Genomic DNA, 22,519 nt, shown 5'->3' with positions numbered 1-22,519 from the left:
TCTCAATGTTTTCTGCAAAACTCAAAAATGCCCTCATTTTGCACGTTTAACCCTGCATTGTTAGAAAAAAAAAGGTACAGCTGGGGCAGTACCCTAAGGTACAAAAGCAAAAAGGTACTAATACGTACCATTTAGGGGTACCTTTTCACTTTTGTACCATAGGGTACTGCCCCAGTTACAGCGTTGTACCTTTTTTTCTGAGAGTGTGTTCTCATTCAGAAAACACAAAGACATAATATAATTACCTCAAGTGTCACACTGTGAATTCAAAGTGTTCAGTGGTGGGAGAGACAAAGAGGAAGAGGAAGGGATGGGGTCAAAATAAATTTTTTCCTGATGAAATACAAAGCATTATAGTTGAGCATGTTCTTGTGCCGGAATGACCATGAGGGAAGTTGGTATTATACTACTTAGATGTACAGTATAATTACAGTACACAGTAGCAGTACTTTAGATGAGAGAACTTTCACTATTCTACAGTATTCGTACACTAAATATTGTAGCACATGTTGTGCTCCCTCAAACACGTAATTGTCAAACTGATTTGTAGCCAGATACTTCTTACATATGGTATTTTTGTAGAACTGAGAGACGACTGCCTAGGGGAGGAAGAGAAAGTCTTTTATCAGTACTGCAATGCAATTTGGCTGAGGTTGCTGAATTTTACTGTACTATAATTGACAGTATACTGTATTGTAGTGCAATCCCAAGTTCATGTTCAATTCTTTGGTATTTCAACTGTTCTTTTCTAGTGTTTTTCATCTACTACAAGATCTCTTTACAGTAGTTTAATGAAAATAAACTTTTCTTAAAGCTTATAGTTGATTTTCACTGTATCTGCACCCCTCTGTTTATGTTGTATACGTAATAGACATTGAGCTGTAAAATGATTCCGGAATTCCAAAAGGAGTTTTTTGTAACAGTGTTTTGAATTGATCTCACTAGTGTGTAAGACTATTTTGTATTGCGTGTGTTTCTGAAGGCTTGTATGTCATGTCTGAGGGAAAAGTTTGGTTTTTCAGCAAGATTGAATTGTTTTTGAGTGGAGAGCTTAATTATGACCTGAAAATAGGAAGTACAGGGAATTGGGTGAGAAGTTACGGATTTGTGTTTAGAATTTCCAGAAAAGAAGGCATAATTTCTAGAAATGTGTTTAAGCAATCAAGAAAAACTGTAAAAAGAAAGCGATGACTCGCATGACTGCTTGACCTATGGTGCTAAAGCTATCGGTCACGTCACATTTATTGTTTTAATTACGTGATAAAATGGACAGAATTTAAAAGCGGAGACTTTGTTTCTAACAAAGCTCTAACAAAGATTGTTGGATGGGAGGCTTGCTATAAATAATGTTTGGTTTAAGGAAAAAACGCTGACCCGGCACCCCTGGCTTGAAGTATAGGTAATATATTAGAGCAAATAGAGTTTTAACATTGCTATTTTTGTAACTGGTAAGGTGCTATTGTCGCATTAACTTAGACAGCCCTAAATTTAACACGAGACATATTTTATAAGTTGCACAGTATAAGTTGCAATCTGACACGTTTTTCTGCCGCTTTTGTTTGACAGGATATAATCAGCCCGGATCATCAACAATTTTTAATTTTTAAACAATCAGCCAAAAAATACAGATTATTGGCTGATACATCGGTGCATCCCTAAGAGTAACCAGAGGAGAGTTTAAAGCTCCAAAAAAAAAATCATTTGCATTAAAATATAAAGCATAAAGCAAGCTGAAAATCAACCAAAATTAAAAACAGAACACACGACACGCAAAACAAAACACGCAAATCACAAAACACAAAAAATAACACACAAAAAAATGAAAACAAATAATTATACAAGCCTCAATTAATTTAAATCCAATAAAATCAGCTTAACAGACTGTGAAAAAAAAAAAAAAGAGTTCTCTAAATGCAGGTTCAAATGGAAGAACCAGCACAGTGAACTGCTTTAATGACGAAGGGACATCAGACTTTATTAAGAAGCTGTTCAAGGCTGAGGAAGGACATTCTCTTGCAGGAAATTGAGGCAATCTCCTCCCCTGGCATTCATGCAAATACACAAATAAGCTTCAACATGCATATCCGATTTAATCAGCCAGGCACCTAATTACTGTTCAGATTAAACTGCCATTAGATATTAAGTCACCAGTGGCAAAGTGTTAATAAGATTGAGCATTGTGATGCAAACTTTAGATCGCTGTTCGCTCACAGTCATATGGCACGTATTTCTGATAAACCTGTCTAACATGAGCTCGGTGTGATTAGTCATCTCAAATTCTCCTCGGCACTACGCGATGAGTCTGAACCAAACTGACCTCGAGCATTTCAATACACAAGCTGTCCTACATGTTCATCTGATTTGGCAGCCCATGAATATTTTCCCTTGAAAACTCATTATAGTTCAAAAATTAGCACAAGGAGAACAGTACAAACCAGAAATAATACAGTCATATTGGAAAAGCCTGTAGGTCTAATGATGCTGGAACAATTCCTTCTCTCTATAATAGTGATGGCAGCTGCTGTTTGAGACGTTTATGAGACGAGCTCAGCTGGAGCAAACAGATGGTCCAATAGTTCCTGGTTTTGGCTAAATTTATATCAGATGTCACATTGATGAACTCAGAGATGCAAGGAATAATGTAAATCAGCTCATTCAGTTTGCTGCATGAAAGAAGGGAGGAAAACATTTTACCTTCTCACATCTATTGTGGTACTCTGCATAAAAGATTTCCACTTGTCAGCAGAAAGCAAGCACTAAAATCCTGAAATGCTTACAGATCATGGGGTCAGCTGCATCAAAATGTGCATGAAAAAACCATGTCAAAATGTCTGTTTGCATAATTAATGCACAGACACCATTATGCAGCCTAAAATATGAGAGTAAGGGTAATAATTCACGTTATGGACAAGGCCAAAGGAAAATCATTCTTAAAGGGGTACTTTACCGCTGGCAAAATAAGCTTACAATAAAACTTGGCTGTCTATGTCGTAGAAAGAGATTTTTTTTAATCAGTGCTGCCTGACTAGAGAAAACAGAGAAAAGGCTGTTGTCTTCCCTTTTGCCAAGTAGTTAAGAAAAATTCGACACCCATAATACTGGGCATGTTGCCATCCAAGGCCACTCCCACCAGTCTGTTATGGACACGCTTGACCAGTCAAATACTGCCCTGCTTTAGTAGGAAATACTTCTAAGCAAACTTAGTTATAATGGTGTTAACTTGTATTGTTCCCAGGTGCAAGAATTTAAAAAGGGCGTAAATATGGAGAGAACAATCAGAAAAGTGTTTGTAGTCCTCAGTGTTTGTAGTCAACATTTCAAACTGGATGACTACAAACACAGCAAAACGTCATCGCATACAGGTAAGAAAGCTATAGTTTCAATTTTTACCATAATGCTGTTTAAAGAGTAGACAAAGGAGGATAAAACTTACAGTGATAAACCTACCCTTACAATAACTGTCCTGTTAAAGGATTAGTTCACCCAATAATTAAAATTATCCCATAATTTACTCACCCTCAAATCACCCTAGGTGTATATGACATTGTTCTTTAAGACGAATAAAATCTGAGTTATATTTAAAAAAAAGTCCTGGCTAATCCAAGCATTATAATGGCAGTGAATTGTTTCGTTTATGAAGTCAATAAAAGTGCATCTATCCATCATATAACTGCTCCACACAGCTCCGGGGGGTTAATAAAGGCCTTCTGAAGTGAAGTGGCACGTTTGTGTAAGAAAAATATATCCATATTTAAAACTTTATAGACTAAAATAACTAACTTCCAGGCAGAAAGCCATACGCAATTCGACTTACGGCAAAAGAGTAACCCCTGACGCGATGTATAGAAGCATCTCAAGCTTTGACGCCTCTCGCAGATATGGCTGGGCAACAAACTTAAGCCCCTCTTCTCTTATATCGAAATCCTCTGCCATTTCTCTTTAAAAATTCTTGTTTTAGACTCTAATTCATGACCAGTGTTTTGTTTTGCTCTATCCACTGTGCTTCTGCGTTCGTCAATCCGCATGCGTCAAGGGTCAAGGTTTACTCTTTCGCCGTAAATCGATGCATACAGCAATCGCCAAAAGTTAGTTATTTTAGTCTATAAGGTTTTAAATATGGATATTTTTCTTACACAAACGCGCCACTTTGCTTCAGAAGGCCTTTATTCCCCCCCGGAGCTGTGTGAAGCAGTTATATGATGGATAGATGCACTTTTATGGACTTCATAAATGAGACAACAATTCACTGCCATTATAATGCTTGGATTAGCCAGGACTTTTTTAATATAGGCTAACTCCATTTGTATTCATCTGAAAAGAAGAATGTCATACACCAAGGATGGCTTGAGGGTGAGTAAATCATGGAGTAATTTTCATTTTGGGGTGAACTATCCCTTTAATAACCCTCTGTTGATCCGACGTTGATAGAGTTGTCAAAAGTTCAAACTTTTGCTGACAATTAAACATAAATTTCTCAGTCTAGGTAACACAGAGAACGAGTAAACATTGTCCATTTACATATGCTACCAACATCTTAACAATACAAAGCGGGTTGAAAATCGGCAAAGTTACACTTTAAACAAGAGTTTTCACTGAAATGCTGCAAATTATTATCTTTTAAAAAACTGAGCAGCACACAGGACCAATTAAAGTCTCGAAAGGTTAACCTAAGAATTGGGTTATTAGCGCTTATTAAAGTACTGTTATAATTAAACCCTAGACAAAATGCTCTCATTATAGATTACCAAAACCCAAAAATGTTACATAACTTTACCCTAATCAGTCATTTGGGTTTCTGCACACTGGACACTGCAGATAATATTAAGTTAAATTCCATACATTATTAATTAGTATAATGTATAGCGAAGTATAGTTACAAAATATTACACAAAAAAAATGGACTGAATAATTGCTTTTAGCTATTTGGTAACACTTTACAATAAGGTTAAATGTGTTCAAATTAATACAATAAGTATCGCAAACTAACATTGAACAACAATTCCTTTACAGTATTTATCTTAATTTAATACAATAACGCATTTTTAACATTTCAAGTTGTATAAATTAACATTAGTTAATGTATTATGAACAAACTGAATTAACAAAGAACAAGAGTATATTTATAAATATAAACCTGGAAGATAGATAATGCTGTAAAAAAGTTGTTTAGTCCATGACACCTAATACACTGACAAATGTTAATGGCTTGAATCTTATTGTGAAGTCTTACCAATTAATGATGAGCAAATGCTGGAACTGATCAAACTAAAAATGAAAAAAATAAATAAAATCAGAATATGTTGACCTAGGAAGACCATGTACTTTCTGTTTGTGGCATGTTATTCCAAAAAATTTCCTACGAAAGTCTTCAAAATCTTTATTCAAAATCAAATAATTTCTTGAAACTCCTTCTTCGTTCCTGACAATCCCTGATGGATATTAAAAAATAATAATAATAATAATAATAATAATAATTTTAAAAAAATTATAATAATAAAAAAAAAAAAATTAAAAAAAAAAAAAAATTCACCCAATGTTTTCTTTTATTGGATCTTGTACAGCAATTCACATTGACATTAATTAAATTTTAAAGCCATGGTGACCCATAAACCACTTTGTAATATTGTCTGCAGTTTGACATGGCTATAATGCAACATAACTGTCATGCTCATTAGTTTACAATTAGTTACGCAGAAGATGACAACAAACACAAAAGTTCTAGCTCCCAAAAGCTTATCAAGTGCAAAGAGAGCCGACAGCCATCACCTTTTCAGTCTGGCTGCTAGGGTAACAAGAAACAGTTCAATTAACCATGATAACTATCATGCATGTTAAAGAGCTTAAGTCACCATGCTGAGAGGCACATTAGCATGGGCCAGGTACAAGCAGCTCCGGCTTTTACTCTTCATCTCCTCGTGATTTTTTGAAGCAGGGCCTGGGGACAGGCAGAACGGCCGGCCCCGCTTTGATAAGAGCAGAAGCGCCAAGCTGCTTCTCTGATGAGCGCAGGTCTGTTCAAGCGCAGAGTGTTCCTGGAGGGCCTCAGCATGGTATAGGCCTCTGATGTCCAGCTTCATCTGAATAATGTCAGATAAGCAGCTGCTACTCACCAAAATGCAACTGTTGCATTGGTTCCTTGTGCGCCCTACAATCTGTTGCCCTCTACTTCACCCTAACTGTATAGCTGCCATTGTGCAAGATGAACACACAGTGAGTGATGCTACAGGGAGAAAACAGCCAAGGCATAAGCCAAGCAAGTTTAAGGGATTGTTCGTACTAGACGGTATACAGAGATGGAATGAGAACATGCTGGGGGCAAGACTCCAACGCACACAAACAATGCAAAGAAGAAACATATTTGAAACAGTATATTACCCTTATTTTGTACATTTATTTGTGTGTGATGTGAAGCATAAAATCAAAGTAATAATGATGCATGACACGAGTTTGGCTATGTCATTATTCAAAATTGTGTGTGACAATTTGAAGAAAGCAAGTTATATGCGGTTACTTGAACAATTGTGATCGATAATGATAATGTCCTGAAATATATGGATTTATATCTACATATTTATTTCTTAAAATATATGCATTGATATTAGAATTATGTCAAATACCAATAAGCAAATACCAATTATTATTTTCCCTGACGGCTGATATTAAAATTGTTCACTACTGTATGAACAATTTTTAATAAATCAAAAATAAAACGCATAAAACAAGATTTATGTCTCATGCTTACTAAGGCTACATTTATTTGATCAAAACTACACTAAAATATTATAATATATTATTACAACTTAAAATAACCGTTGTCTTTTTCTAATGTTATATATCTGATGATAAAGCAGGTCATTACTCCAGTCTTCAGTGTCACATAATCCTTCAGAAATCATTCTAATGATCTGATGCTGAAGACACATTTATTATTACCATCAATGTTGAAGACATTATGCTAGGAACTGTGAGACATTCTTTTTCAGAATTCTCTGATGAATAGAAAGTTCAAATGAGCTCCTGAGCTCAATTTATTTAAAATAGAAATGTTTCAAAACATAAATGCGGTAAATGTCTTGATTGTCACTTTTGATCAATTTAATGCATCCTTGATGAATAAAAATGTTCTTTAACAAAACAATTGTACTGACCCAAAGTAGTACAGGGCTTCAGACCATCATTTGAGAGCAGTAGCAACAGTGCCACTAGGTTCTAGAGATGTTGTGCCAGCACTTGATTTGGAAGAATTGGTGGGTGTGGGGGTGGGGGTATTTTTAATCATAAGGTAATTTAATCATACAGTTACAATTGTTTTTCATCAATAAGTTACTAATAATATTACATGTTCTCAGAGTTGAGATGCAGATAAAAATAACTAGTATTAACAAAACCTCACATTTATAGGGAAAATAGTCTACTCTTATTAAATGTACCATTGTTCTATAGTATCATATTGAACTGACCGACAACTTCAGTGATTATAAAAGGAGCGCTCCTTACTTGCTTTGTGTAATTCAGTCACAATTGACTGAAGAAAAGTTTTTGTTATCCATGAGACTGTGATTTTTCCTACTTCATACTTTTTATACTTCAGTACAAAAAATTGCCAAATTTGAATAGTTTTCTTGATGATTTGATACTTTGTAATAGTGATTTCAAAATGTCTAAATATACAACAGCTAAATGTGTGAAAAAATATATTGGGGAGTGGAAATGGCTGATAAACCAATAAGTGCTCCTCTGCCGCCACCTACATAGTGGTTATAGTGGTAATTTCAAGTCTTTCTTATTTTTATACAAAAGTGTATTTGCGACTAAGTGCTAGTTTTACTACATCTTGAAACTTTTCGTTTTACAAATAGGGACAATCTTTGAAGGATGAAAAAAATATATTATCATATTTAGAGCTTTGGCGTGCTGGAAAAAGTAGTTTGAAGCACTTGTTGTAAAGTCCTTTAAAAGTGCAAGAATTTCACTCTCAAAAGGTTGTACGAACCCTGAAAGGAATAAAGTAAAATAATTTGACTATTTCTGCTACAATACCATTTTTAGAGTTAGCATTACAACATTAAATCTATGGTGAATATTGGTGATTTATGGACTGAAAAGAATTTGTCCGTTCATGGCACAATGTTTCCCCTGGTTTCCACGTCAGCACTGTTTGATCTGACATCTATGGTTCATAACATAATGCTTCTCACTAACACTTTAGTCACAGTCTGCACTGTAAAAATTGTGCTGTAAAATAATGGTAATCTACTGGCAGCTGTGGTTGCCAGCAATGTACTGTTAATTTACAGCCCTCTACTGTTTATTTACAGCTCTCCTTTTTTACAGTATGTTACCGTAATAATACCATGAAAGGAAACTCTTTTCATTTCATTTTTACAGTACTTTTCCATAAATTAATTTACGTTTCACTCTGGTTTTTTTCATCTAATCCCTCTAACCCTTTTAACCCCACAGCAAAATCTTCAATTTAAAATGAACACTTATATGTGTCCACACTACAAAGTGTTAGAGCTATTGAAGCGTTGTTGAAGTTAATGAGATAATTAAGAGATTAATGAAGTTATAATTGAGAATTAGTGATGAGCACCTGCTGTTAACAAGCATAATGACTGAATGAAAAAGAAATACAAGAACTACAACTGACTTCAGCTTCAGCCACAGCCTTAGATGAATCTCAACTGAAGATACAAGAAGACATTACATCTCTGAAGATCTCAGCAGAGGAGGATTAAACAACTCCACAAACAGCATTACCAGCTTCACACATTACTAACCAGACTGACTTTATGTCTGTTATAGGTCTACAGAAGCTCTTATTAAAAATTAACAGATCTTTAGGTGTTTATTTTTAATTGAAAATGTTTGGTCACCATTATGGGGATAAGTGTTTTAATATAGTTTTTAAAATAGTTTTCCTTTGGCTGCTGTAACCATTTGTTGTAGCAAAAATGTGATCAGGTGTTATTGGTTATGCATAATCAATAATATTGCTTATAACATAATCATAATGGAATGCTTGGTTCGTTAATCTCATCCAGTGTCTATTCCCTAAACAACCCCATTGTTTTAAAAATACATACAGGTATAATTTTACCCTTGTTTTACCCTTGCAAATTATCAAGCAGTGAGTAGGAATCAGTTATGAAGGATTTTTAAACTCATGATTTGCAAAAATGGTTTATACTACAGTGTCATTTAGACTCACAGACATGAAGAATCAGCATATGAATCTCAACAACGGTGACAATCAACAAAAAAGATGAACAGATCAACTCTGAACATAAACTTCTGACAAAGTCAACACAAAAACAACACCAAAAATAAAGGTAAATAGTAAGAATTAAAGAGAATAAACAGGCTATTCAGCAGAATAATTTATTCATGCTGCAATGCATGCTGGGAGACATGGATGATTTTTGTACAATGCCAGTAGCCAGCATGCATTGTAGAATGAAGCTTTTGATTGTCACCATTGTTGAGATTCATATGCCGATTCTTGGTGTCTATCTATGTGAGTCTGAATGATACTGGTGTTCAAAATGTTTTGACCACAAACTGTTTTCATGTCCTTCAAATTTTCTGGTTGTTGCAACACTGACGGATCTCATGCAGTAAAATTATTGGGATACCATAAAAATAAAATAAAAAAAAACATAATCTATGTCATTATAGATTAGACTCTGAAGGAGCTTGGTGAATCAGACCATTAATAAATAGTCAACATCATCTGTTTCGGTTTTCTTTCGGCTTTGCTTGCTATAACAAATGTATTTAAAACACACAATTAGAGCAGCGAGAGAAAAAATAATGTTATTATGTCAAGGTTCAACTAAACTAAAGATAACACTGATCACCATAATGGTAATGTCAAAAGAAACAATAAAACAACATCTGTCAATTCTCAATAAGAGCTTCTGTAGACGTTAGACAGAAATAAAGTCAATCTGGTTAGTAATGTGTGAAGCTGGTAATGCTGTTTGTGGAGTTGTTTAATCCTGCACTGCTAAGAACTTCAGAGATTTAATGTCTTCTTTTAACTTCGGTTGATGAAATCAACTTTTTTCTGTTCATGTGTATCTTTCCTTCAGTGATAACAGCAGGTGTTCATCAGTGTCTGAATTCACTCACTTCTTTTCGCTCACTCTGTCAGGTGGACTATATCAGTGAACAAGTGTAGAGAATAGTGAATGAGGGTATAGGGTGTGATTTGGAGCACAGCTTCTGAGTGTCTACTTTGAGTGCTGTTAATTCACAGTATATTCCTGTTGGCTAATATGACAAATGACAAATATTACCCAGAATGCATTATTTTCTACGGTATATTACTGTTTTATTGGAAAACAGCATGTTACTGTCAAAATTTGGCCGTTTTTTTACAGCATTTTTGAGCCCTGTAGTATGCCCTTGTATTATATGTGTATCAATTTGGTATAAATCCAGAGTTATCAAAGCAGGAAACAGAAATGTTAGTGTTAAACCAATCCTGCTGCACAATCACTGTACCATAAATCAGAGCCTCAGACAAAAGAGTTTCTGATGATCTCGCATTGTGCTTTTTATTCAAGATCGAGTCTCACTGAGATAACGTCTTGAGTAATGATGGGCAAATGTAGTCCACCCCTGCCCTTTTTACTCGCCAGTCTGTTTCTCTCTCTCGGGTAGCGTGGCAGGACCTGAATCACAAATTAGTGTCGGCGTCACACTCTGACTGTCAGAGGAGATCTTGAGGTCCACCATAGTATAGAAGCAGAGCACCTGCTCTGTCGCCAGAGGGGAGCATCTGTGGAGTGTCGGAGGATGGCTTGACAGTAAATGAAAAATAACCGCAGGCAATAGAAGCCATCGCCGTCCAGGTGCTCCCACCGAGGTATTGGGCGTACACCTGCTCGGCCTCTCTATCTTTAGGCACAGCGGCGGTGCAATAATGAACACGGCTTGAGCCGAGAGTTATGAGGTCCCTGTTTAACCTGCGGGCGATGATTAAAATGTTCATTAACACTGTTCATTAACAGGTGATCAGGTACGTCATCCCCCTTGCCGAAGACCACCTGTCCCCACCTACGCGGCCCGCTCATCTCTGCTCTGCTGTGAACGCACCCCCTCTGATTAATAAAGACCAAGCTCTCACACACGACGGGGATCCGCATTAGTCAAAGTAAACACAATAACCCACATTACCCACACACGGCTGCACACTCATCTACACCTCTCCACCAAAGCGGAGGCGCAAACAACAAATCGGGTTCACTTCCAGAGCCCAACAGGGACAAGTAAATACAATCCGCCGTGTAATGAATTCGAAACATGAAATTATTAACGCTTTTCTGGCTGCACTAGTGAAGAATGGCCTTCACTGACTCATTAACTGTGGCTGTCATCGGAGAGAGGCGAAAGCCCGGCACGTTTATTCATTTTTAAATAGCCCCCTGATCTATTTCCTGAACTAAGATGAATTTAGCCTGTCAGAAGCTCAAACAAATGAATGCATTATAAGACATGGAGGGCTGATGAATCCTTCACAATTTGAATGCCAAAATCTTGTACCAAGGTGACCATGGGATACATCCAAATAGTTTGCGTGTACAATAAATGCAATTTAAAAATTTTTTTATAAATAAATAAATCGCTAAACACTAAAGTCAATTGTTTCAAATGGCATCAATTTATGCATCACAACATTACAATGTACAATATGTTTTTAAGATTAAATTTAAGAAGTTTTTTTTTATAAAAAACTTAAAATTTAAAGTTAGAAGTCTCTTATGCTCACATAAACTGCCTTATTTATTTGATTAAAAATACAGTAAAAACAGTAATACTATGAACTATTACAATTTAAAGTGACGGTTTTCTATTAGAACAGGGGTTTTCAAACTTTATGATGCCAAGGACCCCCAAATATGATGAATCTTTTATGAGGGACCCCCTTCCTAGAATCCATCTATTTATTTTTATGTATGAAAAAACATTTAAACTGTTAGATAAATAGTAAGTGTGACATTATAAATACAACATATTGTTTCCAAACTAAAATTGGCTATACTTAAATGTTGGATGTATAAACCTGAAGAACATTTTCAATTAAAAAGCATTTGTATGAGCAACTTTCACAATAAATGTATGTAATCAGCTTACGTACTGCGTTAAGAAAACTGCATTAAGAACCCCAGCGAGCGAGATAAAGGGGACTATAGTGAGAAAAACTCACTAGAAAGATACAAAGCAAACACATACAATTCTGGAAAGTATGTATATGGCAAGAAAGAAGAGAAACATTTAGAAATTAAACACTTTGAATGTTTGGTAGACTATCCATTTTTGCTTTGTCTTTTGTCTTTTTCATCTCTGAGATTTTCTGGGGACCCCTTAGAACCTTCTGGAAGACCCCTGGGGGTCCCCAGAGCCCAGTTTAAAAACCACTGTATTAGAATATATTTAATAGAATTTTTTTTAGCAGCCATTACTCCAGTCTTCAGTGTCACATGATCCCTCAGAAATAATTCTTATGAAATGTTTTGAGAATCAAATCAGCAAATATTATTATCAATGTTGAAAACAATTGTGCTGCTTAATATTTGTGTGGAAAAGATGATACAATTTTTTCCAGGAATCTTTGACGAACAGAAAGTTCAAAAGAACAACATAAACGTCATTACTGTCATATTTAATCTTCGTCCTTGCTAAAATAAAAACATGCATTTCTTTAAAAAAACGCAAGAGTGGGCAAACCACACTTACCAAGAGCATAATATGGGATGTGTTCTTATGTTCAAAAAAGCTAGACTAACTGAATAGAAAAGTATGAAGTAGTTTTTAAACTTTTATGGGATATTTTCTGTGCAAACTGTCAGCTAAAAAAAAAAACCAGCACAGCGTTAGAATGCTTATTAAAGCAACACTGCAAAAAATATATATTTTTAGAAAAGGAAAAGAATCTAGATATTATTCAACTCTGCCAATCGACCAGTTGGTTGTTGTCAAATCACTGTGACCCATTCCTAAAAGTTTTCAGTTCACGCTACACAGATACAGATTTATCTATTATAACAAGCTGCAGACCTACCATTCATCGTCTGAGACAAATGTAGTGTTCTCTCAGCTCGGGTTATCCCAGAACTGATGACTCTCCCTTTGACCCATATTTCTGAAGAAGAGAGATAGAGAAGAAAACCGAGCTGTATTTGCTCTCTTTGCAGCCTCTGCAAGTGACAAGACACTTAACCTCCTTCATTTGCATGATTTCCTATTTACTTCCAATGCCTAATAAAAGGATATTTGATATGGGAATGAAAAAGATTCTTCAATTTCACATTTTGGTGGAGCGAGGCGTTTATCTAATTGCATGCTCTAATCCAAAACTTGCAATACCGTGATAGCAGTTCAACTTTGGGGAGACACAAGGAATCTTTTTAAACATATCATGATCTCAGAAGCGTGGGTTCACGAAAGATCACATCGGAGCACACTATCATTAAAGCAAAACTTTCAAAAGAATTCATATCGTGTGTGCACAGTCTGACAGGACATGAAAAAGGCCCGTATTGTGCGCTTGTATATCAATTTGATGTGTCCCAACCATCCTTTTCAGTTGCTGTTCAACATCAAAGTCAGAGTACAGTACGGTCACATCATTAGCCCAGAAGACATGGAGGGAGGAATCATTTAAGCCCTATTCTACCTAGTGAGCTGCCTCGCTGTCTACAGCCTACATAGGCAGCAACCTAAATGTCATTGAACCTCATACGCCAGCGCTCTACATAGGCAGCGCGCCCTACAAACAACGTTACACACAAAAGACTTGACTCACAATTGATTTAAATAGAGTTTGAGGTTAGTATGATGATAAGCTATGACAGCGCAATATAAAATAAAAATATATTTAAATATATTTTTAATAAACACATTTTAAAACAAATTAAGTGTTTTATTTAATTTGAATTACATTTAATTGCCATAAATGCTCACATTAATTTACACTGAACTATATTAATCGATAATCGTAAGTTAAAAAAAAAAGTTTATTTATATTGGCATTTCACGTCTGCCATCTTGGATTTATCTTTTCTAGTCACAATGCATTCTGGAAGTGCATTCCCTGTGAAGGACATATGAAATACACTATACAGTATAGCCAAAAATGTTGGGACGTCTGCCTTTGAAGTAATGTGACGTGTGGCCAAGTATGGTGAGTATTTGTGTTCTGCATTTAACCCATCCAAGTGCACACACACAGTAGTGAACACACACACACCGTGAACACACACCCGGAGCAGTGGGCAGCCATATTGCTGCGGCGCCCGGGGAGCAGTTGGGGGTTCGGTGCCTTGCTCAAGGGTCTCACCTCAGTCGTGGTATTGAGGGTGGAGGAGGGCGCTGGTCAGGACTCAGTTGTGAAGGCCAGTCAAGTTCCTCCACACAAAACTCGCTCATCCATGTCTTTGCTTTGTGCACTGGTGTGCAGTCATATTGGAACAGGAAGGGGCCATCCACAAATTGTTCCCACAAAGTTGGGAGCAGGAAATTTTCCAAAATGTCTTGGTATAGTGAAGAGAGCATTAAGAGTTCCTTTCACTGGAACTAAGGGGCCAAGCCCAACCCCTGAAAAACAACCCCACACCATAATCCCGCTCTCCACCAAACTTTACACTTGGCACAATGCAGTCAGACAAGTACCATTCTCCTAGCAACCGTCAAACCCAGACTCATCCATCGGATTGCCAGACAGAGAAGGGTGATTCGTCACTTCATGCGCTGACCCCGCTCTGTGATTTTACATGGCCTACCACTTTGTGGCGGAGTTGCTGTTGTTCCCAATTGCTGATACATTTGTTATAATACCACTAACAGTTGACCGTGGAGTATTTAGTAGTGAGGAAATAGCAAGAATGGACTTATTGCACAGGTGGCAACCAATCACGATACCACGCTTGATAATCACGAATTCACTGGGCTCCTGAGAACGACCCATTCTTTCACAAATGTTTGTAGAAGCGTCTGCATGACTAGGTGCTTCATTCATACACCTGGGGCCATGGAAGTGATTGGAACACCTGAATTTAATGATTTGGAGGGGTGTCCCAATACTTTTGGTGATATAGAGTATCGTAATATGCGGCTAAAATAGTGTAAAATTTGATCAAAGGAGTCAGTACAATTACTATGCCTAACCTTCAAATTTAGAGCGTGTCTTTGACGCTTTAAAATGCTGCCTCCATAGGCAGCACACTAGGTTTTCAAATGGAGCATTAGACTCGCAATGTGGTGGCCTCTATTTTTCTAGTTTTTTATTTCTTGCAACAATGGAGAGAGAGAGAGAGAAAGCAAATGGGGAAATTTGCATCAAAAGTGCAGCCAGTGTGCATCCAACAAGGAGCCATAATAGACCCAGCATACAAAGCATGATCCAGCCATATAAACTCTTTATTAGGCATCTGTTTGGGGTTTCTCTGAGGCTCAATCTCCTGTAAGACTGCTCTTCCACACACAGATCTGACTGATACTGTAATAGAGCAAAGCAATGACGTGCTGAAAAAGCTGCGACTGCTGATCTGTGAAGATATGCGTTTGTCAAATCCATTAAAGAGATCCAAAGCGCAATCTTAAAGGTTCACAACCAATTGTTGCTGGGTGTACATTACCCAGTTAGCTGGATTTATCGGAGGGCTGAGATGCAAACAGCCCACACAGGAATTTTGATAAACTCTTCTCATTTCAGCTCCTGCAAAGGCCACTTTTACTTTGCATATAAGAGCCATTCTACCACACTAAATTTACTGCATGGAAATATCTTACAATATTCATCTGATTCAATCTGTTGATGAAATGATGTAGAGATAATTGAAATTCCCACCATATCGCAGAAAAACTGAAATTATAGACACAGGCTGTTCAAACATATGACAGCATCCCACTGAGGGATGTTATGTCATTCATCACACACATGCTAATAGTCTGCAGCAACGAAGGAACAACTGCAATGCAATATTTCAATAAAGGTTGTTTTTTTAATTAGAAATGTTTTTGGGCTCCTTATAAACCCTCCAGGGGCTTGAAATGTCTGTAGATCCAACGCATAACTGCACAGATAACGATGATTTTTACATAAAAAATAATTAACAGTATTTTTCTCAACAAAATATTTCATGTTAATGTGTTTGACTTTGATAAGGTGGTTTTATCTTAAAAATTACTACCTACCAATTAAACGAAAATTGCTGCATGTTACAGAAACATTTCTATGTCACATTTCTATAGTATGAGAACATTGCCTTACCGTCATTGCCTTGGCTGCCTTCCCTTTTCAACATTTGGACAGCTCCAACATACTTCTTCAGCTGAACCTTCAGAACCTCATTCTCTCTGTAAAAATAAAAATAAAACTATAAAAAGAAAGATAAACAAAATGCACATAGAAGCTGAGTTATTTCACACTAAAGAGAGGCAAAGCGAAACGTGCTATTAATTAAAATGGGTTCAATTCTTAAAGGTAGAGAAGGCAATGTTGGAGAGGCTAGCAATAGCAAGCTAGCTTTGAAAGCATGAGATCCCCCCTCCCTTCAGAGCACGCTCTCCACGCCTCCTTTAAAACACAACTCAATGCACACAGCAGAGTCTGCAAAGTGTCACGAAACAAGAGACGGCATTAAATTACCTCATGTCTCAAAGCACATAACATTACAATAATAATGAACGTAAACGGCAAGCTCTTAGTTGTACCACCTGACAGCTGCAGATTCATTTCGGTGTTGATAGTGTTGACATAGAAACACATTAATCAGAGTCTGAGGTCGTGAACAGGACGTCATGGGTTGCCACCTCGTAATTACGGTAACGACATGGCATGTCTCGTGACAGTCTAGAACTCACACGCTGATGACATGTGATGTCTGCGCGAGCAGGGTGCGCAGAGGTATGGAAATACATATGCTGGAGGGCAGGTAGGACTTCCAATTGTGGTAGAAATTCCCCTACGCACCTGACTTAAGTTTACCGGGTCATCTCCAAATAGACACTCCTAAACGTCTACTGATCGGCACTTACAAATTTATCCTCTAGCGCATCTCCTAATTGAGGTTGTCTAAGTCGGGCGACGTCTTGTCCCCCATGAACACTAACACTTGGGAATAAGTTCTCTAGTGTTCCACTAACTTCCTGCACAGCAATAAATCAAACAGACTCCAGACAATGTGTATGGGTAATCGGTATATAATAATCAAGAATATAATTTATTTTGATATATTGCATGTTCAAATATTCATACAACAAAATGGGGCCATGAAAATGTTGTGAAAATTATCAAAAACACTAGCGGCAATTTGTTTTTAAAACACTGGTGGGGAAAATGTTAAACAATATTTTTAAATAAAAATACTTCCTTTTTGTTGGTTATACATACATTTAGGGGGTGTAAATATGTGTTAATATTTTTAAATGTTAGTTAACATGATGAATGGCTATTAATTAATTAATTCACACGCCAATTAAAATAGAACTACAAAACTATTTGTAATAACAGCTTGCATCTTTCATAAAACAAAATAGAATCGCACCACTTGAAACACATCTTTATTACAGTTAGAAAATACAGAAAAATAATGCATAAAAGGATTGACATCCAACACTTTCCTGGCATTCAGGATATATGTGCAGTATGCATGAGGAGCCCATTGAGAGACTCCCACGGCAAGCCCCCCACTGAATTCAATTCCAGGAACTGCTTTACACAAAGTTTAATAAGGCTGTTCTAGGGAATGAGATGTGCGTGCGTGCGCATGTGCACTAGCTTACAAGGCTTGTTACTGGTGGTTTGGGAAAATCAATCAGAATCAATCCAGGTTGTGTTACTGTGAAAAACATCCCTTACTATTCCTCCAGGACGCCTTTTGTAGCTAGCTTATCACTGCCCATTTTATACCCTTCAATAGACGGAAAGAATGAAGGAGATCCAAAGGCGTGTGGCAGGCTCTCAAAGGAGGGGACTCAGTCGTTTTTCGCATCGGCGAGCTGCGCACGATTCCGCTGCGATTTAATTAAAGTTAATAAGTGACAGCTTCTCTATGGGGAGGACTCAGCAAGTCAGGTGTGCCACATTGATCTTTTCCATTGCCCCTGCAGAGCGAGCCACAGTATGCACACATGCCATTGTATTCATATTACAAGACTAACATCCAGCACAAGAGGGGGACTGCTGGTGTCCCTCTGAAGGGCTTACGGGTCACATACTGGTCTATTTAATGAGTGCCACCTTGGACAGACTGCCTGATCTTGTCTATCTTGTGAAGCTGCCTGATCGATTGCTCCTGCCTGATCGATTGCTCCTGTGTCTGTTGCTCTGTAGCTCAAGTCTGTAGCTCTGTAGAGCCTTGCTTACGTTTGAATCTTTATTTTGATATTTCCTCTTTCTTCTACTGCTAAATATAACTTACTCATCACCATACATTGTTTAAAAATTGCCTATCACGTTAAATTTGACATCGCTAGCTTTTAATCTAAATCACCATCACACGTTAGCATCTCGCTAGCCTGTTAGCTTGTTATCTCTGCACCCGGGTCTCCCTTTTTCTGAGTTCATAACTTGGATTAGTAAATTGTGTCCAGCAAACGATTGTGGTAAGTGGTAAGTTGGATTAATCAACAAACACGGTAAGTCATGTCTTCTCCTGTCATTATCACCTGCACTGCATGTCGCATGTTTAGTGTAGGCTTCTCCGCTAGCGAACAGGGCTTCACATGTGATAAATGTAAGGAAATAGTTAGGCTGACGGAGAAGATTTCAGAATTAGAAACACGCATCCATACTTTATCTGAGAGTAGTGAGGATGTAACAGTTTTAGACACTGATTTGGATGCGAATAGCTTAGTGAACTCTGTACATTCTTCGGTTCCGGCTGCAGGGCCCTCGCAGCAGGGAAACTGGGTAACAGTGAGGCAGCATAGTCGCAGACCAAAGAACCGCTTTTCCGTTCCAGTTAGAACATCAAACAGGTTCTCCCCTCTCAGTGAAGCACCCACTGAGTATCCTGTTGAAAGTGCCCTAGTCATTGGCGATTCTATTACACAGAACGTGAAGATAGAGACACCAGCCACCATAGTCACTTGTTTACCGGGAGCCAGAGCACCTGACATCAAAGCAAATTTAAAAGTGCTGGCTAAAGCTAATCGTAAATTCTCTAAGATTATTATTCACGTCGGCACTAATGATGTTCGACTTCGCCAGTCGGAGATCACCAAAATTAACATTAAAGAGGTGTGTGAACTCGATAGTACGATGTCTGAGGCTGTTTTTTGTTCTGGACAGCTCCCTGTAAAAAGGAGTGATGAGATAGTTAGCAGACTATCATCACTCAATGGCTGGTTGTCTAAGTGGTGTCTGCAAAATAACATAGGGTTCATAGACAATTGGAAAAGTTTTTGGGGCAGACCTGACCTGTTGAAGAAGGATGGCATCCATCCCTCTTGGGGTGGTGCCGCTCTTCTCTCTAGTAATTTGGCACATAGTCTTAGAGCTAAACCTTGACTCACTAGGGCCCAGGTCAGGAAGCAGACAAACTGGCTAAACCGACCGTCTGCTAGCTGTCTCACGTTACCGGAGTCAGATAAATCCCAGCACATAGAGACTCTTTCACCTAGATATTATCATATAGAGACTGTGTCTGTTCCCCGAATTAGTAAATACAAAAAAAACATCAAAACCACTCAACAGTAAAAATTTAATTGACGTCCAACAAATAAACAAAAGATATAATACAGATGAACAATTGATAAAGCTTGGGTTGCTGAATATTAGATCGCTTTCCCCAAAAGCGCTTATTGTTAATGATATTATTACAGATAATAATCTAGATGTGCTCTGTTTGACAGAAACCTGGCTAAAACCTGACGACTACATTACCTTAAATGAGTCCACCCCCCAAGATTATTGTTATAAACATGAGCCGCGTCTGAAAGGTAAAGGGGGAGGGGTTGCTGTAATTTATAATAATATCTTCAGTATTACTCAGAAGTCTAGTTTCAAATATAATTCCTTCGAAGTTTTGGTGCTTTATGTAACGCTATGTAGTGTACATGATAAAACCCGTTCAACATTTGTGTTAGCTACTGTATACAGGCCACCAGGGCATAATACAGACTTTATCAAAGAATTTGCTGATTTTCTATCAGAGTTAGTACTGGCCGTAGATAAAGTACTAATTGTTGGTGATTTTAATATCCATGTAGACAACGGAAAAGACGTATTGGGATTAGCATTTAAAGACACACTAAACTCTATTGGAGTTAGGCAACACGTGTCAGGAGCCACTCATCGCCATAATCATACTTTAGACCTAATATTGTCACATGGAATAAATGTTGATACCGTTGAAATTCTGCAGCAGAGCGATGACATCTCAGATCATTACTTAGTATCATGTATACTTAATTTAGCTAAGGTTGCAAAGCCGCCCCCTCGCTTCAAAAATGGCAGGACAATCACTGCCGCTACTAAAGATTGCTTTTTAAATAATCTCCCTCATCAGTATCATCTGCTCAGCATCCCAGATAGTATAGAAGAACTCGATGTTGCAACAGAAACTATCGACTCTCTCTTTTCCAGTACTTTAGACACAGTTGCTCCTCTGCGCTTAAAGAAGATTAAAGAAAATAGTCCAACGCCGTGGTACAAAGAGCACACCCGGGCCCTTAAAACAGCAGCCAGAAAAATGGAGCGCAGCTGGAAGAAAACAAAATTAGAGGTATTTCGTAATTCGTGGAAAGAGCACATGATCACATACAGAAAGGCTGTAAAAACTGCTAGATCTGCTTATTTCTCAACTCTCTTGGAAGAAAACAAACACAGCCCAAGGTATTTATTCGATACAGTGGCTAAATTAACCAAAAATAAAGCTTCAACTTCTGATGATTGTAAACAGCACAGCAGTAATGACTTTATGAACTTCTTCACATGTAAGATTGATAATATTAGGAACATTTTTTTAACCATGCAGCCGTCTACTACAGCATCACATCAGACAGAGCATTGTAGTATCACTGAGGAAAAATTACACTCATTCACTGCTATAGGAGAAGAAGAATTGGCTAAACTCGTTAAATCATCAAAATCGACAACATGTATGCTCGACCCTATACCGTCTAGGCTATTAAAAGAGATGCTACCAGAGGTCATAGATCCTCTTCTTAATATCATTAATTAATCTTTGTCATTAGGATATGTAAAACTTTTAAGTTGGCTATTATTAAACCACTTATTAAAAAAACGCAACTTGATCCTACAGATTTAGTCAATTATAGACCAATCTCAAATCTACCCTTTCTGTCAAAAATACTTGAAAAGGCAGTGTCTTCACAATTATGTTCCTTTTTAGAAAGAAATTGTATCTGTGAGGATTTCCAGTCAGGATTTAGACCGTATCATAGCACTGAGACTGCTCTCATCAGAGTTACAAATGATTTACTCTTATCATCTGATCGTGGCTGTATCTCTCTATTAGTGGTACTCGATCTTAGCGCTGCATTTGATACTATCGACCACAACATTCTTTTGAATAGACTCGAAAATTATGTAGGTATTAGTGGAATTGCATTATCATGGTTTAAATCATACCTATGCGACCGTTATCAGTTTGTAGTAGTAAATGAAGATATGTCACACCGATCGCAAGTTCAGTATGGAGTACCACAAGGCTCAGTGCTAGGACTGCTACTCTTCACCCTGTACATGCACTGCACTGGCTGCCTATTAAACATCGCATACATTTTAAAATCTTACTTATTACTTACAAAGCACTAAATGGTTTAGCTCCCCAATACTTGAGCGAGCTCTTAACATATTATACTCCATCACGTCTACTGCGGTCTCAAAATTCTGGCCAGTTGATAATACCGAGAATATCCAAATCAACTGCAGGCGGTCGATCCTTTTCCTATTTAGCTCCAAAACTCTGGAACAGTCTTCCTAACATTGTTCGGGAAGCAGACACACTCTTGTCAGTTTAAATCTAGACTAAAAACACATCTCTTTACTGTGGCATACACATAAAACACTTTTTCAATGAAATGATTGTTAGGCTGCATTAACTAGGTCAGCCGGAACCGGGAACACTTCCCATAACACCTGATGTACTCGTTACATCATCAGAAGAATGGCATCTACGCTAATGATAGTCTCTGTTTTATCCCGAGGTTTACTGCAGTCAGCTGGATCCGGGCCGTATCCAGATCAGATGGTGGACCTGCGCCCAGAGAAGACCAACACAGGACCCTGAAGTGTCTGCAGAGACCGTGATTAGACTCCCCCTGCAACTGCCTCATCGACACGGCATCTCAATAAACATGTCTCCGGCGTGTTGACTGAGATTGTTCGAATATTACAATTAAATTATACTTAAATCGATATGTCATCCTCAATAAACCCGTCTCCGGCGTGTTGCCTCAGATCATTCGAATATTGCACTTTAATAATTATTTAATCAACATCATCCTCAATAAACCCGTCTCCAGCATGTTGCCCCCG

At 37.6% G+C, this 22,519-nt stretch overlaps 1 protein-coding gene across 5 annotated transcripts in view; it reads right to left on the bottom strand.

The window, feature by feature from the left end:
• Positions 1–22,519, bottom strand: part of snx29 (sorting nexin 29) — a 176,470-nt gene that overhangs the window by 101,242 nt on the left and 52,709 nt on the right. For all 5 annotated transcript variants that reach the window (XM_079845797.1, XM_079845798.1, XM_079845799.1 and 2 more), the window contains exon 14: positions 16,283–16,368. In XM_079845797.1, the coding sequence (XP_079701923.1) occupies positions 16,283–16,368 (86 nt within the window). The remainder of the gene's footprint in view (positions 1–16,282; positions 16,369–22,519) is intronic.

Source organism: Gobio gobio (assembly GCF_949357685.1).
Source record: "Gobio gobio genome assembly, chromosome: 20".
Taxonomy (NCBI): Eukaryota; Metazoa; Chordata; class Actinopteri; order Cypriniformes; family Gobionidae; genus Gobio; species Gobio gobio.
The sequence above is the reverse complement of the archived record's forward strand: the minus strand, read 5'-3'. Positions and strand labels throughout refer to the sequence as shown.